The sequence below is a fragment of the Megalopta genalis genome, chromosome 7 (genome assembly GCF_051020955.1).
Source record: "Megalopta genalis isolate 19385.01 chromosome 7, iyMegGena1_principal, whole genome shotgun sequence".
NCBI lineage: Eukaryota > Metazoa > Arthropoda > Insecta > Hymenoptera > Halictidae > Megalopta > Megalopta genalis.
The window spans coordinates 9,092,489-9,109,233 of NC_135019.1; the positions used below are offsets into that span (position 1 = coordinate 9,092,489).

At 43.4% G+C, this 16,745-nt stretch overlaps 1 protein-coding gene across 3 annotated transcripts in view; it reads right to left on the bottom strand.

The window, feature by feature from the left end:
* Gfrl (Glial cell line-derived neurotrophic family receptor-like) overlaps positions 1 to 16,745 on the bottom strand; it is a 595,741-nt gene that overhangs the window by 297,789 nt on the left and 281,207 nt on the right. For all 3 annotated transcript variants that reach the window (XM_033485389.2, XM_033485390.2, XM_033485392.2), the window contains exon 4: positions 13,980 to 14,121. In XM_033485389.2, the coding sequence (XP_033341280.1) occupies positions 13,980 to 14,121 (142 nt within the window). The remainder of the gene's footprint in view (positions 1 to 13,979; positions 14,122 to 16,745) is intronic.

The following is a 16,745-nucleotide window of genomic DNA, read 5'->3' on the forward strand; positions in this document are numbered from 1 at the left end:
AATAGCGAAATGAATTTTTACGCAGCGCTGATTGTAACCACAAGATCAATTTCGAGTACGTTTTCGCAACTTCCTTTTTTCTAAAATTCTTTCAGAGGGTACGAACGAATCGAAAATGAAAATAACGACGTTCCTGGGGTCCTCTGAAGTTCATCCTGTTGCCTATTTCACAGACTCGCGCTTCCTAATAAGTTCATAAGATCTAAGAACGTTCGGTTCTTCCTATTTTCTAACATTCTTTCAGAGAGTTTGAACGAATCGAAAATAAAATAATCACGTACCCGAAATCTTCTAAACTTCGTCCAGTCTCCTGTTTCACAGACTCACGCGTCTTAATAAGATCGCGAGGTCCAAGAATGTTGCGTTTCTCCTATTTCCTAAAATTCTTTTAAAAAGCATGCGTTGATCAAAATTAAAATAAATCCCGAATTCCACTAAAGTTTCGCCTGTTTACTGTTTCGCGCACTCGCGCGTTTTAAAAAATTCGCGGGATCTCGAAACGGGCAGCGGAACGGCATAGGAAAAGTGAGTTCATAGTGGCCCGTGTCGCTTTGTCCCGCGATCGTATCGCAACTAATTGGATGATCGAGTTCGACCATGGTCTGTTTGCCGGTTTAATTAATTTGCGAGTGCTCGGACGTAGAGGAGTTAAGCGTTCCGTGGTTCGAGAGGGAACAAGGAGACCGTTCGCGAACCAGAAAGAAACTTTCTGCCTCCCCTTTAAGGATAGTTTTTCTCTCGCGTGTACTCTTTAACGATACTTGTACGGAAGTTGCGGGGGCGGCTGGCGGACGAAGGGTTAAAACCAGACTCTGTCTACGCCCGCGGGAACTCCGAAGTTTCGGGTAACACGAAAATGGGTAGTTAAGCCGGCAGATCAGCCCGCCTCGAAACCTCGACGCAACTCATCGCGCTAATTAATATCAATTTCGGTAATCCGCGCGCTCTTCCAGGCTCTCGCTCATGAAAAATAAGCTTCCGGAGCTTCGGGAAACCTGTGGGGAAACAAACGATCGCTACCGGGGCTTCGGCGAAATTCTCTTCGAATAGTTCGCTGCGATTTGAACACACCTCAATTTTTCTTTGCATTTCCTTCGCATCTTCTTTACATTTATCCTCTTTACATCGACTAATAAAACTACACGTATGTACCCGTCATTTCCTCCCCTACGACTTTGGCCGAGTCGCATCGAAATCCAACAGGGAATTCGTTTCCTATAAAACGATTTTTAATAATGTTTCACGGAGAAGGCTTACATGAAAATATGTACTTTAACGTCAGAAGGTGCTCGCTTTCAGAAAATGGTATCGTCCGTGAAACTTGACCTGCTTCCAACGAAGAAAATACGTACACACTCGTTGTTTCCTCGTCAACAACCTCGATCAAGTCTCATCAAAATCCAACGAGAGGTTCTTTTCCTATAAAATGTTTTCCAACGCTGTTCCGCACAGAAGACATCGATGAGAAGAAGCGGTTTAATTCGAGAACGATTTTCAGAGACTGTTTTCATCCCTCAGACTCGACGCAGCAGCAACAAATAAAACAGATTCACGCTCGTCGTTTTCTCTTCTATAAAAAGGCGAAGTCTGATCAAAATCCGGCGAGGAGGATCGTTTTCTTTCAAATGTTTTCTTACGTTGTTCAGCAGGCGCGACGCTGACGGAGTGCGCAGATTAAGGACATCGGGTAATCGTAACGAGTGAAATTACGCCGTCGTAGTGGAGCAGCGTTCGCGTTGAAGAAATAGTAATCGTACCGAGCATTACGAAAGCCCCCGGCGACGGTACGATTCGATTTAATTCTCGGCGAGGAGGAACGCGAGCTTTTTAATCCGGTGTCGCGTCCCGCAACTATTTTTCTCCGCTTTTCTCGCGGCGCGGTGAAAATCTACTTTCCGCCGAGGCGGGGTAACGAGCCGCCGCCTTTATGGCACGCATTAATTAAATTAACGGGATCATTAATTGTGGCCTGGCGGTCTTCTTCTGCCGTACGCGCCGCGTATCCTCGGCAAATCCTAGTTAGAGGGGGGCCGAGGGGGTGGACGCAGGACTTCGCCGCTTTCACGAGCCAGTCTAAGAAAGAACCGGTGAAAAGCCGGGGCATTGTGTCGCATCGGGCGTGTTCGAGGGTTTATTTGTGAAACGACGCGAAGACAAGCCGCCGCAAAATAAAGGGACAGGCGCGCGGCTATTGTGAACTCTTGGAATTTATGCACTCGCGGAGAAAGGGGTTCGCATACACCACTGCTCAAAGCTTTGGGATCGTTACGCGACGTCAAGTGAACATGCCCCGTTTTTCTCCTTTTCTCGCCGCCGGAAAAGGCCGGCCGGGAAATTTTTCTCTTATCGGATCGCGCCTCGTTCCCGGCACAACGAAATTAATCGATCCGCGCGGCAACAATTGTTTTCTACGTTTCCTCGGAACTGGAACAATTTGTCTTCATGGTTTCTTCGTAAATACATATCCGGGAACGCGTGTTTGACTTTTGCTGTATAGATTAATCGTGCGCTCTACGTGCCGAAGTTCTCGATTCCTTCCTGAACGAACGACAATCTTCGATCATTTCTCTTTGATTTTGAAGGAAGAACAATGTAATCATGATATATTCTTCATAAATCCCTGCGGAATTGCTTAATTTTTGCTGCATAAATGAATATTGATGTCTCAGTCGAAAGTCGTTTTCTACGACGTCAAATAAGATAAAAAGAATGCGTCGATGTTTCTTTCACAAATTTGCATTGAATTCCCCGCTCGATAAATAATCGTGCATCTCTTGTATAAATAATAGTATCCAATCTATATCGAATACTAATGGATTCTTTTCCGTATAGCGAATAAATAAATGAATGAATAAATAATAATCTTCGCTCCATTCTGCAATGCACAGAAAATAAATAAACATGCTTATTTTTCTTCAACAAATATATTATTGCCGATTTAATCGGAATATAATTCTCTCCCTCGAGAGAGAGAGAGAGAGAGAGAGAGAGAGAGAGAGAGGGAGAGTAACCAAAACCTGTTTTTCTCTAATAAATTTACCGTCCAAGTGTAAATAAGATGACAAATAGGTATGTCCAATAAACCGACTTCCGTCCGAAGAAGGATAAGATCCGAGTCTGATTGAAAACGGTAAGCGGAGAATCGTAAGACAATGGACTCTTATACAGTCTTTTATTTCATTGCCGGAGATCGCATCATAGTAAGTAATGAAATATTTTCGAGTACCGCAGTGTACACTCCCCGGACGGAAAAGGATAAGCCGGGTAATGAAACCTCGAGTCAGGTGATCTTTTCTTTTCCGCTTTTAAACCAGCTTTTCAGAAGATCGTTAGATACTCTTAAATTCAGAGGGAAATTCATCCTGGCCTTGCCCCGCTCGGTAAGTAGACGGGATTCCATCCATTTCACAGTCAAATGATCCGTCCTCGTATATTATTCCGGCGTATCTTGCCTGTCCGGCGACACCATGAAACAATAACAGGATTTCTCGAGTCCCGTCACGCGCATGTTTTTAAATTCAGAAGAAATCCGTAAAGTTACCGGGCGTTTTCTCTCTGCGGACTCTCTCTCCCTTTCTCGCCCTCTCTCTCTCTCTCTCACTCACTCTCTCACACTCCCTATGTCTCCCTCTCTCTCTCTCTCTCCCTCTCCCTATGTCTCCCTCTCTCTCGCCCTCGCTCGCTCTCTCTCACTCTCGCTCTCTCTCGCTCTCTCTCGCCCTCGTTCTCTCGCCCTCGCTCTCTCTCTCCCCTCTCTCTCTCACTCTCCCTCTTTCTCTCTCTCCCTCTCTCTACCTCTCTTTCTATCTCTCTCTCTCTCTCTCTCTCTCTCTCTCTCTCTCTCTCCCTCTCTCTAGTCTACTAACCTCCTCTCTCTTCCTCCCTGAACCTCGTATCGACGTCGCCCTGCTTTCCGATTCGTAATAACATTGAAATTCAATCCGACGCGTTCCGCTCGATAAAAGTAAACCAGCCGGGCTCTCCGGTGACCCGATGATCGTCCTTCAGTCTTGTTCCAATTTTCTCTTAATCTGCGATCCTGGATCCGAGACCGAACCAGATAACACGTCGGATCCTGTCCCGAATCTTTTGCAATAATAGCGGAAGTTGCTCCATTCTGCGATACTGCCGACTCAAACCTGTTCGTATACCCCCGTTTAAACCGATCGAGTGCAGCTGAAGGTCCGAACGATACCGTACAGATCAATTATCGAAAACACAGTGTAAGCTATTCGCTAGCTCGAGTCGCGCTCGACGACAACCGGGCTGCACCTTTATTTCGTCTTATCTCGAGTCTGCTGTTACTTTTTCCGGGTCAGCCAACGGTTTCAATATTAGTTCCTTTAGAAAGCAATTGTAAATTGTCCGAGTATCAGTTCCTGAATTTACTTTTATTAACAGTTTCGTGGACGTCGGATGTACACTGCCGTGCATAAATGTTTGAACACTGGGTAAGATACGATTCGAATCAATTTTACAAAGCAAAATCAATTTTACACCGATTTGAATTCATGCGTTTTCCTTTCAACAAATGTACATATATGTTAAATATTTCTTGGTGTTTGTAGACATTATGTGAAATCTTGAGTCAGATTTGTAATAGAGGGTTTAACTAATAATGTAGCTCACACTTTTGCAATAATGTGCAAATATCGAAATACTTGTGCACGACAGTGCAACGCATAAAATTTATCGGAAAGTGCAAATCGTTGTTTTATGGCCAGACAAGTGAAATAGTAACGAATTGCAGTCGAATAAGTAGAACAGGGCTGACCTGTGGTCGGACAAGTAGACTAGAAACAGTTTGTTCCCAGATAAATGGAGAGATACCGATAGACTGAACAGGTAAAGTAATAATTGCTGGTGGCTTGGACAAGTGGAATAAGTATTGCCTGTGGTCGAACAAGTGGTCGAGGCAAGGTATATGGTCGGGCGAGTCGCAGGGAATAAATCACTGAGAAGTGAGTACCTCGCGATGCCTCAGAAATTCCGAACAAACCATTTTGCTCTCAAACAATTAATTCGCAAACAATTTAAAGTTCTGTCTCATCTCCCCTATATTTTGGCAAACTTCTTTGCACCCTGCGCGACGATATCGATCGTATCCTTGGTACGCATTGTCCCAGAAATTTTTCTACGGCCAAGAATTTTCGTATATCGTCACCCACGCCTCAAGACCGCAAGCATCGCGTCCAAACACTCTGCGACCGCGTTACGCTAGTTCAGTTTCAGAAAAATGCCGGAAATGGAAGCCGAATTCACCTCGCACGAGAACAGCCACAGTTCCTTTGTGGTAGCCAACAACCAAAGGAATCCGCGACAGCACGAGTACAGGCAAACATGTTTCCCGGCTCCGCATCCTGCTAGAGCAACCCTCCGTGAAAAAGCTTGATACCATTTCCGAGGCTCGACTCGACTCGGCTGGAACAAACGCGAAGAAACAGAGCCGCCGTTTCTCCGCCGACCATTGTTGCGAATTAATGTACCGTAGGCAATTACCTATACTACGAGCATCGGGTTCGATTCAAATGAAATTCAATCGCATGCTACCCTACCCGCCAATCTTGCCGGGATTGGATTTATTTACCGAGGATCGGAGATTTATTACGGGAACAATCGACTAATTAACCGATATTAGTGACTAATTAACTTACCGATAGAATAACAACTGCTCGTGCGGCCTGTAGAATTCTTAATTTTAGAGAAAAGAAACCAGTTTAGATTCACTTTCTCATCACATTTTGTTCATTGAAAACGTACGCTGAGTTCGCCAAAATTAGTCCAAGAAGTAATTGGAGAACGTGACGAAATATCGACGAAAAGAAAATTTAATTTCCTTTCGTAAAACTGACTTTATTTTTATTATGTTTGAAGAATTCATTCGAATGAGAATTTATTCCTACAGGAATTCATACGCCAAATAATTAATATGAATGAAAATCGATTTATCTATATATTTCTTGCAATACCATTTTCTCGAATTATTCGAATACAAAATTATTCGAATAAAGAATTATTCGAATACAAAATTATTCGAATAAAGAATTATTCGAATACAAAATTATTCGAATAAAGAATTATTCGAATACAAAATTATTCAAATGTAGAATTATTCGAATTATTTGAATTATTCGAATGAAGAATTATTTGAATTATTCGAATGAAGAATTATTCGAATAAAGAATTATTCGAGTGAAAAATTATTCGAATGAAAAATTATTAAAATGAAAAATTATTCGAATAAAGAATTATTCAAATGAAGAATTATTAGAATAAAGAATGATTCGAATAAATAATGAATTATTCGTATAAAATATTCGACTAAAAGGAATTCATTCGGATGATTATCTCATATAGATAAATATAAATAAATAATCCGAATAATGCCCAACCCTGCTGTCCACGTCCGACTTTCTATTTCACCGACTAATCTTGTCGCAAAATCCGCAGTGTGCCACATTCGGTGCGTCGAGAACATTGTTCCCGGCTACACGTTTCCCAGGGAATCGAGTGCCGAGAGGTCTGGATGTTCCGTGAGCAGTGTCGTTAAGTGTTTTCTACGAGGCCCCCGGTTATCCGTTTCGAGCCGGAAATCGTTGTAGCAGGCGGAACGAGTTCGCACCGTACTTGGCGGGAGAGAACGCGGACGGCCCCGGTTATGATGGCTCGGGGAGCCGCGCGAACGCGTTTTCCACGAAGAAATTACTTAGCCGTCGCATGCAGCAATCATCGTACGCGCGGATCACAGGTTCCTGGAAACCCGGCCCCCGGCCTGCGCCTACTTTGTGTATACTCCCGTCGTCGTTCCCGATCCCACGCGTGTTTTACCGTCCTATTATGGCCGCGATATCGCGCCGCCAACCCGGCTAAATATTACATTAATGTCGCGCCGTCGGCTCGATAAATGGAACGGGACGCTAATTGCCGATCATGATTTGCGCGGGACCGTTCCAGAAATACGAGGCAGTGTCGATAATTACCCGGAACGGGGCTGTTACTTTTTACCGAGGCTGGCCGCCGACGGCTCGGCGCGTGCTCGTTAGCTTCTTCGCAGCCTGGCGAGGCTTGCGTCTGATTCCTTGCATCGATTATTTAACGGTGATTTATGGATCTTGGGAACTCCGAATAGTCTCGGAGCGAATAACAGAATTGTCGTTTAAATATTTAATTTTTGTGTTAGCGAAGATCGTTTCCATTAGTTTGCATTATTCGGATTGTTTCGAATAAATATTTATCTAAGATAATTATTCGAATGAATTACTTTTAGTCGAATATTTTATTCGAATGAACTCCATTTAGTCGAATATTTTATTCGAATAATTTTATTCGAATAATTCGGGCAGAGATAAATCGATAAATTATGAAGAAACAACACTTTATATTCTATCATTTTTATGCAAATCAATTATTTTCCTGGCAAATTCCTGTACGAGTAAATAAATGTTGCCATTTCAAGAAGGATATATACACTTTGATATTCTTTATTAATTTATACATTTTACAAAAGCGTTTTACTTAAACAAAATATGTAGAAAATCAAACGTATACAGTATAATTACTCGCACACCTTTCAAATGAATAGCAACAGCTAACTGGTTAAATTGAAATTAATAGATCTGAAAATTAATTTTTCGGATAATATCTTCTTGAATTTTTTCAGGAATTGCGAAACCTGAAATTATTGGGATAATAATTCATGTCATACTATTGATCGATTTATAAATTTCACTGAATAAAATGCTTTAATTTTATGACATTTTCGTGGCATTCAAGCTGTTATACAGCAGAGAATCTAGGGTACAACGATAAAGCAAAAGATGACCTATTGACTTTTTGCTAAAATTACAGCTGTCTAAATTGTATCACGCTACCGGGTCGATTTTCTCTGATTCGATAACGAAGAGGTAATCTCCCCGAAAGTAATCATCCAAAGCCGACAGCAATTAGCGGAAAAAGAACAATAATTATCCATCCAGAAACCTTTTCATTGTCCGCTGCCAGTATAAGCCGCAAATATTGGACGTCAATAGACTTGTGTTGGCTCTCATTAATTACCGAGAGAAAGGGCCTGTTCCCCGGAGCGTACCGAACAAAGAAACAACTGCAAACAGCGTAGATATTCGCTGAATGCCTTTGTTGCGAAGCATACGTTCGGCGGGATACACAAATATTAAAAATCCACCAGCCGGCGTTGATTTCCATCGGTAATTGCGGGAAAAGTTGCGTTGCCCGAAGTCCGTGCAATCAAGGAACGACGTTAATTAGCAACGAATCCCTTAATGCCTGGGTAACGAGCGAGTATTTATTAAGTGCGCAGCGTTAGCCGGAGTATAGTTGCGTATTGTGTCGCTGTTAGCTGGATTAGGAGCGTTGGCTCGGGGTTCTGGCGAGTTACCTTCGCCGTGAACTCGGGTCGGGCTTCGGTTCCGGGGACGGTTAGGATCTCTCTCGGTCGTCGCAGGTGTGAAACAAGGCGACATTCCGACGCCTAATCTAATCGTACCGGATATATTCTTATAAACACGCACGTGTATAAAAACGCGGCGACCACCGAATAAAGCACAGTCGTGTTGACCGGTTCGATCCTAACCAAGCCACACCTTGTTCGTCTCATTAAAACCATCGTTACTCGCTCCGTGTTTTAAGCGTTACTTTGATATTTTCCACGGAAATACCTAATTACTTTCGTTCAGACAAGATCTTTTATGAACCCTAAGTGATAATTCTAAGTTTCGTGATCATTCGAACTTAACACGTTGAATGCCACGGGGGCCACCGGTGACCGGCACTTAACTTGGCGGTGACGCCATAGGGGCCACCGGTGACCGGCGCGCCCAAATTTTTTGTGTTTTAAATTATATATATATATATATATATATATATATATATATATATATGGGCGCGCCGGTCACCGGTGGCCCCTATGGCGTTACCGCCAAGTTAAGTGCCGGTCACCGGTGGCCGCATGGCGTCACCGCCAAGTTAAGTGCTGGTCATATATATATATATATATATATATATATATAATTTAAAACAAATGTCAATATCTAAAATTTTGTATTATTACCATCGTCGATTCGAATAGTGATCCCCGTCGCAATTAACATGTCAAACATGGTTAGTCACTGTAACTAATCATTGTATGTATCATTACATGTATCGCATAAAAGAAAATTCATCGTGGCGCCACGGACAATTTCTGTAAAACCGGCGTGGCATTCAACGTGTTAACCTTCTTCATACGAATCGGTGAATTAGCCCGTACGATAGAAGAGTACAAAGGGGCATACGTTATTTCTTCAGGACCTAATACGGTCCCGGTGACACAGAGACGGTTCGGTCACTCTCGGCGGTCGCGGAAGAAGAATAATCGCGGCGCTGTCTAAGGGACGAAAAGTGACAAGAAATATACGAGGCAATTACTCCGGAGCAAAGATGGCGCCGGGTCGTAAACTTTCTACACGCGAGGAGGGCTTCGGTAATTAAAAGTGCGTGGACGCGTGCTCAACGGCTAATGGTTTCGCTATGACTAGAGGGAGCCGCGGCTAGGGGAGCATGATACAAAAAAGCAGAGAAAAAAAGAACAGCGGCGGAAATACCTTTAACCGCGCGCGTGCTAAATCTTCAGGAAACGCGCGCGAAAAGATAAAAGTATTCCCGTGGGGAGGGGTGGGGTGGGGCGTAAAGCTTCGGGAGCTTTGTTAACGCAAAGATTTCCTTTTATCTCGGCGAACTTAAAACGGATAACGTTCACTTTGAAAAACGGCGTTAAGGGCTGGCTTTATGACGCGGACGTGACTCCTCCGTGCTTTTTCAGCCCCGCAACCGCTTCGTTTATTAGGACCTTCTTTTTTACCCGGGAAAAATATTAAAACATCGGTCCAACTGGCGCAACGGTTGCGCACGGGTTTCGTGGAAGCGGTGCAATTTCTTCTGTAAACCGGAAGTTACAATATTGGATTCGTTGCGATCCTCTCGGATTTCACGGATCCTGCAAAATTCGTATTTAAAAAAACATAAGGTCCGATAAGATTAATCGCGGGATCGCCGACTGTGCTGTTTCTTTGGTGAAGTGGAAACTAACTAAAACTAAGGTGCGCCACGTTGTAATAACTTGAAACGGCAGCCGCTATTTAATTGCTTTGGGCACTATATATGACCGTATATTCTTTGGACATTCCAAAATAAGGTTCACCAGCGTCTGTTTATTTAACCTTTAACCGGACTGTCGATTACTGCCAGTTGCTGTTCCAGCAAATTTTCGGTGAACCATTGCAAACTTGAGTTAATAGAGGATCACGGTAGAGATTCTCTTTATTAGATTTATTTCTGTCATATTCTGATACCAAAACATTCTATTATCTAAAAATTTAATTCAAAGTTATGTCTTTTATTTTACTAGGCGATAATATATCTAAATAAAACAGTGATTAGATAATGGAGCATTTCGATACCAGAATATTATATTATATATTATGATATATAATATTATTATATATTATATACGTATAGACATGAATTTTTAAACAATTATATTAACGAATCTTACTGTGCATCAACGATGACTTGTTTAATCCATTCACCATCGTCCGGTTAAGGGTTAAATCATCGTAAAAATCACGGAAACGCGATACAAAATGTGATCTGATTTACAACAACAAAAAAATGCGAAGCAAAAAATATACAAAAAATGCAAATAGAAAAATGAATTTTCGAATTTGATTACGCAATATTGCGTACCGCAACGGCGTTTTTGCGAGCCCATTTCGCCGAGGCGTTATTTATCGGATCGAAACGAACAGTTTCGAAATTGATTCTGAAATTACGTGACGTGCTTCCGTCAGGCCTTAAAAACTTTTCTCTCGCCTCAGCGTGAACTCGCGGATCTACGATATCAGGCCTGTATCTCGGTTTAATGGGATCCCGGGGAAAACGCCGGATAGATTCCTGCGCGATCAGGATAACACGAGCCCGCGACCGCTGTCAGACCCGGCAACTTTATAATTACGTCAGACGGGGCCCGGCAGCCGATCGTGGAACTTCCTTTCCCATCGAACTGTCTATAGAATCAGCGGGTCGAACGCAGGACCAGTGTTCGACTTCGTCGCAGCTTTTTAGCGGTTTCGGACTAGGGAACTCGGATGTCAGCAGATTCGCCAACCAGTTCTCGCAACTAGCAGGAAAGACAGTGTACGAAAACAGTTTGGAACTTGAACTTTCACGAAAATCGAAGGTAATTTTTATGGAATTTTTACGGGCTGTATAAATTTGTAAAGCATCTTGTTAAAAAATGCCCATTATTGCGCTCGAACAGAGACCGCAGTATGGCAATTTGTTCCGAATTAATTGAACGAGGCGTTTTCATGAAACTTTGCAGACACGTTTATACGTGTTCGGGATACGTTTATAAAATTTTGTACGCCGCTGTCGTTGAAACTTTGCTGATTATTAACACGTTCCGTGCCGAGCTTTTTTTACTCGAATCTTCACACTTTGATATTTTACTAAAACTTGATGTATTACGTGCAATTATTAATTCTCGTACACATAACAACGTAACAAAAACTTATCAACGCCCATTCTTGCGGTGGAAATTGATTCTTCGGTTCTAAATTTCTTGTAAACAATTTGTTCAGTTCACTAAGTAAACATGCAAGCGTGTACCATCGATGGTACACGTGGCACGGAACGTGTTAATCGTTTACTGACAGCTGAGCCGAGCAGACTGGATCAACAGATTCTTTACCTCTCTCTTATTTCTAAAGGACGATTCCATTGTCTCGAACTATTCTACGGTAGAATTCCGTTTACATGAACCTGTCGGATGACGAGATAGTTAATCCTTTCGCTGCGGAACGCCTAAAAATGAATTACTCTCTCAGCAGCCGGCGCGATAGTAGATTGTCTGTACGAACGACACGATACGCGCGACGCTCGTAAGACGGTGTGTGAAACCGATTTTGCTGGGCTTTTCTTTGAGGCGACTGGCCGACACGGCTGCCAAACAATAATAGTAATAATAATGATAATAACGATTCTAGTAATTTTTAATAATCTTAAATAATATAGACAATTAATATAATATATTTTGTCGCAGGGGTTACTGCGACGGTTTATATAAAATAATCCGAGAGAGTTTTTTTGGTTTTTATATAACGAGAACTTTAATATAACTTGTAACAAAAGGCGATGAGGTACAGTGTGTAGAAGGTAAAGGTAAACGAGTGACGGATGAGACAGAAATATGAACACGTTGAGAGTCGGAGAAAAACTTGCTAACTGACGTCTCCAGGTCGAGAGGTCCTCGTATTTATTGGGGAGAACGTATTGAAATTGGTAAGGGAAAGTCCTTGGGAAGGGCGAAGGCCTTTCCCGAAGATTTTCCGACCGGGGTGATCCGGGACCTATGGTCCGAAGCTGTGTCCCAACGTTTTTATTGTTTTATTGCGGTGTGTACGCCTTGCGTCGGGAAAACCCGAAAAAGGCATATGCACACCCCGCTTTTGAAGGACGTGTCTTTTTATGTCTGGTCCGCCACAATATTATAACAAAATTTAATAATCGAGCGCCAGAAGGCGCTGTTCGCTGAGAGAAAGTGTCTATAGCCGAGCGCCAAAAGGCGCTGTTCGCAGCGAAAGGGTTAACATAATCGAACGGTTCGTACGATCGGAGTTCACCTGTTCCCCACCGCGGTGACTGTGATTTCTCGTTCATTTGCTGGAAGTTCACGTTCACGCGAACGTTTACGTAACGAAGTACGTTTAACTGGACTCGCATTAGGATACAGTTCAGTTAAACAATGGCTGTCAAAATTTAGTTACAGAGTACAAACGTAGTTCGTATAACGTGACTCACTTTAATTTTCATACAAATGGAGTTCAGTTTAGTCGATGTAAACGGAGTTCCGCTGTATTGTTAAACCTTTGTACTCGACGCTATTTCGGCTTAAAAATCGAGGTACAGTAAATTCACCGGAATTTTCCTTCAGCTGGTACAAAATAATGGACAATTTGGGATTATTCGAGCATCGCGGCTCTCTTTTATAGTCGCCGATTGTCAACGATTTATAAAAACGAGGCGCGTCCGTTTTCGTTTACAAGCTGAAGACAAATTAGAAAGAATTTGCAGTACTTCTTTCAACTTATATTATAATTATTTCGCGTGATTTTTGAATCGAATGCACGCGAAATTCCGACTATTTTCTCGTACAATATCTACATCGAACAATAATAATGAATGAATAATAATAACTGAATAATAATGTAAAAACTACTTTGAAAAACAACGCGGCAATCTTCAGCGATGCCCAAGTGTCGCGATTCGGGTGCAAAGGGTTACGAAATTCCGCGCGTCAACAGCTGATGCGTAGAAAAGAAAGGGGATTGCGCGAATCGCGCAGGATAGATGCAGCGACCGATTAACTCGGCGTAAAAGGCAACACACGTCTTCGCCCTCGCGAAGAAAGGGAACGTCGGCGAACAGCGGCATTAACTCCGCGAAAGAGCCTGCGTATGCCGAGTGACATTGAAAACCCAAAGCGAAAGAAAGGGACGAAGTTAGGCGTCTCTCGTTCGCCGGCCGTCTCGCTTTCGCTCTTTCAAGCGGAGCATTGAATAGAGGGAGGCTCGCGCGCGACCGTAAGAACGAGATTCAACGCGCTGCAAAGAAATTTACTTCTTTGATTGACATTCAAAAGGAGCACTCCGTGCTTCCTTTAACCTGAATTATGAAAGGATACCGGCGGATAGGCCGAGGTGGCGGGGTGCTGCGCGGAACGGAACGTCGCGTCGCGGCGAATTTTCCCGGGGCACCCCGGGGGGAAACATTTTTCCGCGAGAATGGGCGGACGTAAATATTGACTCGCGAGCTCACGGACGTCTTCAGACGAAAATCGCGGAACCTCGTTCCCCTAACTCACACTCTCGGGCGATCGCCGAAAGTAGAATAAACTATGGTAATGACGGAACGTTTCCACTCACCGGCTCTCCATCCGGCACTTGCCCTCCCGCGCTTTGCAGTTGCTTTTGAAGTCCTCGAATATTTGGCTGCACGGCTCGTCGCGCACGCACACGTTCAGCGCGTGATTGCAGCTGAGCAGCGAGTCCGGGTACTTGTCATTGTCTGCAAGAATTCGTCGGATTATGTTAATGGGATTTTCAGCGACGTCTACGACGAATCGGCGCCGTTCTAACGTTTTCGGTGCACCGCGACACTGCGCACTTTTATGCATTCCCGGCTCGTAAGGCTCGTGTCGAACCCTTGACGCGTTAACCGCGGAGCCGATTTTCCTGGGTTTTCCGTTCAGGCGGCATTATTCCGTTTCCTGCATTATTATTTAACCTTGATACGGCCGGTCCAATGTGCCGATGCCGTCCAAACGCTATCAGCGCCTATGAATTGACGCCGTCCAAAAAAAGTACACTGTCAGTCCAAGCGGACTGACGCTGCGCTCAACATGTTGCCGGTCTGTGAGATCGCGCTACTAATTACTAATTCATATTACAATAGTTTCTCCCTCATTCGCGCTCAGATTGCGCGCAAATTGCCGCAAAAATCGACAATGTGGAATGGGAAGATTATTCGAGCCACGCGTCTCGTTTTTATAATTGTTGACAATCGGTAACTATAAAAACGAGCCGCGAGGCTCGAATAATCTCGCACACAATCTGAGCGCGAATTAGAGAGAAATTACTGTACTTTAACCTTGATACGGCTAGTCCTATGCGACGATGCCGTCCAAACGCTGTCAGTCCCTGGGAGCTGACGCCGTCCAAAAAAAAGTACACTGTCAGTCCAAGCGGACTCACATCGCCCAAATGGAAAGTCCACTGTCAGCCCAAGGGGGCTGACGCTGCGCTCAACGTGTTGCCGGTCTGTGAGACCGCGCTACTAATTACTAATTCATATTACAATAGTTTCTCCCTCATTCGCGCTCAGATTGCGCGCAAATTGCCGCAAAAATCGACAATGTGGAAAGGGAAGATTATTCGAGCCACGCGTCTCGTTTTTATAATTGTTGACAATCGGTAACTATAAAAACGAGCCGCGAGGCTCGAATAATCTCGTGATACTGTGGTGATCATATAATCGTTACAAAAATTATACGATTGTAAATAAGGGACCGTCCTTAATCGTAGGATGACTAAAGGTATGCCGGATCACGCACTAAGGCTCTATTACAGAATTTGCTATAATTGTATGTACATGTATAAAAATAGATACAGCGTAATGGTAATAATCTAAAATATTTCGACGGAATATATAGGATTTGCTGAATATGTGTGTTGCCATTGCACACAGATATTAGGTGATCCGGTTATTGCGAGGACCTGCAGAGGTCCAATATTACGTTTCAGATATCCCCTGGGCCAAGGATACAGTCCAATCTGATGGACAGTTAGATCTTTCAGTGGAGAACGTACGAGTGGTGTGCGTAGATGTACGAGAATGGGTTATGGGTAGGATGATGAAAGATTTGTAATAGGATTGCAATGTGTGAGACTGTTTGCATGCTGGCGTGTAAGTGATAGGATCATACCTAGGATGATAAGGAATTATTTTGGTAAGTAATGTGTAGTGGCAATGTGAAACGAGTGAATGAGTGCGGTGAAAAAGAAGAGCACGCGCGAATGTAAATACAGTAATTTTTCCCTAATTCGCGCTCGGATTGCGCACAAAAATGGACAATATGGGAAAAGGAGATACGATTGATCGAGCCTTGCGTCTCGTTTTTATAGTTGTTGGCAATCGGTAACTATGATCGTACCTTTTCTTCCCAAATTGTCCATTTTTGTGCGCGATCTGAGCGCGAATAACAGAAATTAAATGTAGTTAAATTGTAAAAGTTATTATAAATTCACATGGATATAACGAAACTGCAAGAAGACTACAATATAAATAGAGACTGTGATCGACTAAGGGGCGTAAAGGTTAACAGACCAGCGAAATTCGTTAGAACATGTAATTAAAATTTGTACAAAAATTCTCTTACAAAAATGACAAAAATGTAGAGTGTTCGCCGCGATGAAATTTTCGCGGAGAGAAATCCGGTATTGATCGCAACGGCGACGCTAAAATATAAAATTCTAAATATCTCACGAAGCAGGAAATATTGACCACATACTATTTTCGTATAAAATGAATTATCCGGTCCAAGATCACTTCCACCGTAGCGTATCAAAATAAACAAAATAATCCATATTCAACGCCCAGCCCGATCATCGATCACACTTTAAGCAACCACCACATTACGAAATGTTGACGACAGATAGAGCGAAGAGAAGCCGCCTAAAACTAAAACACTTTTCGACGTTCGAGCCGGCAATAAGTGCACCGATGCAGCAGCCGGGATGCCGGCGGGAAACCAGCCGGCAAGCAATATTCAAATTGGAAACGATAACGCGTCCGGGTTTTCGCAATCCGATGCAAAGGTCCGCAAGGATCGCCGGCCGGGATCTCTTGGCAAGGACTCGGCCGGTTTATCATTCAAATCCCGCAGAATTTTCGCGGGCCTGATAAGATCTCTGCGGACAATAAGCGTGCCGTGGCCGAGCGTGGGCGACGCTGCGCTTCGCGTAGACAATAGTCTCGCCGGAGAAAGAATTCGTTGATTATTAACGCGTAAAAAAAGTTGGTTGTGGAGGGGACGCGCGGAAATAATTGTTGGTGCTGTGACTGAAAAAAGGGCGGGGGGGGGAGAGGGAGGTGAGGTGGCAAACAAAGAGAAGGACAGGAGTGGTCCGCGA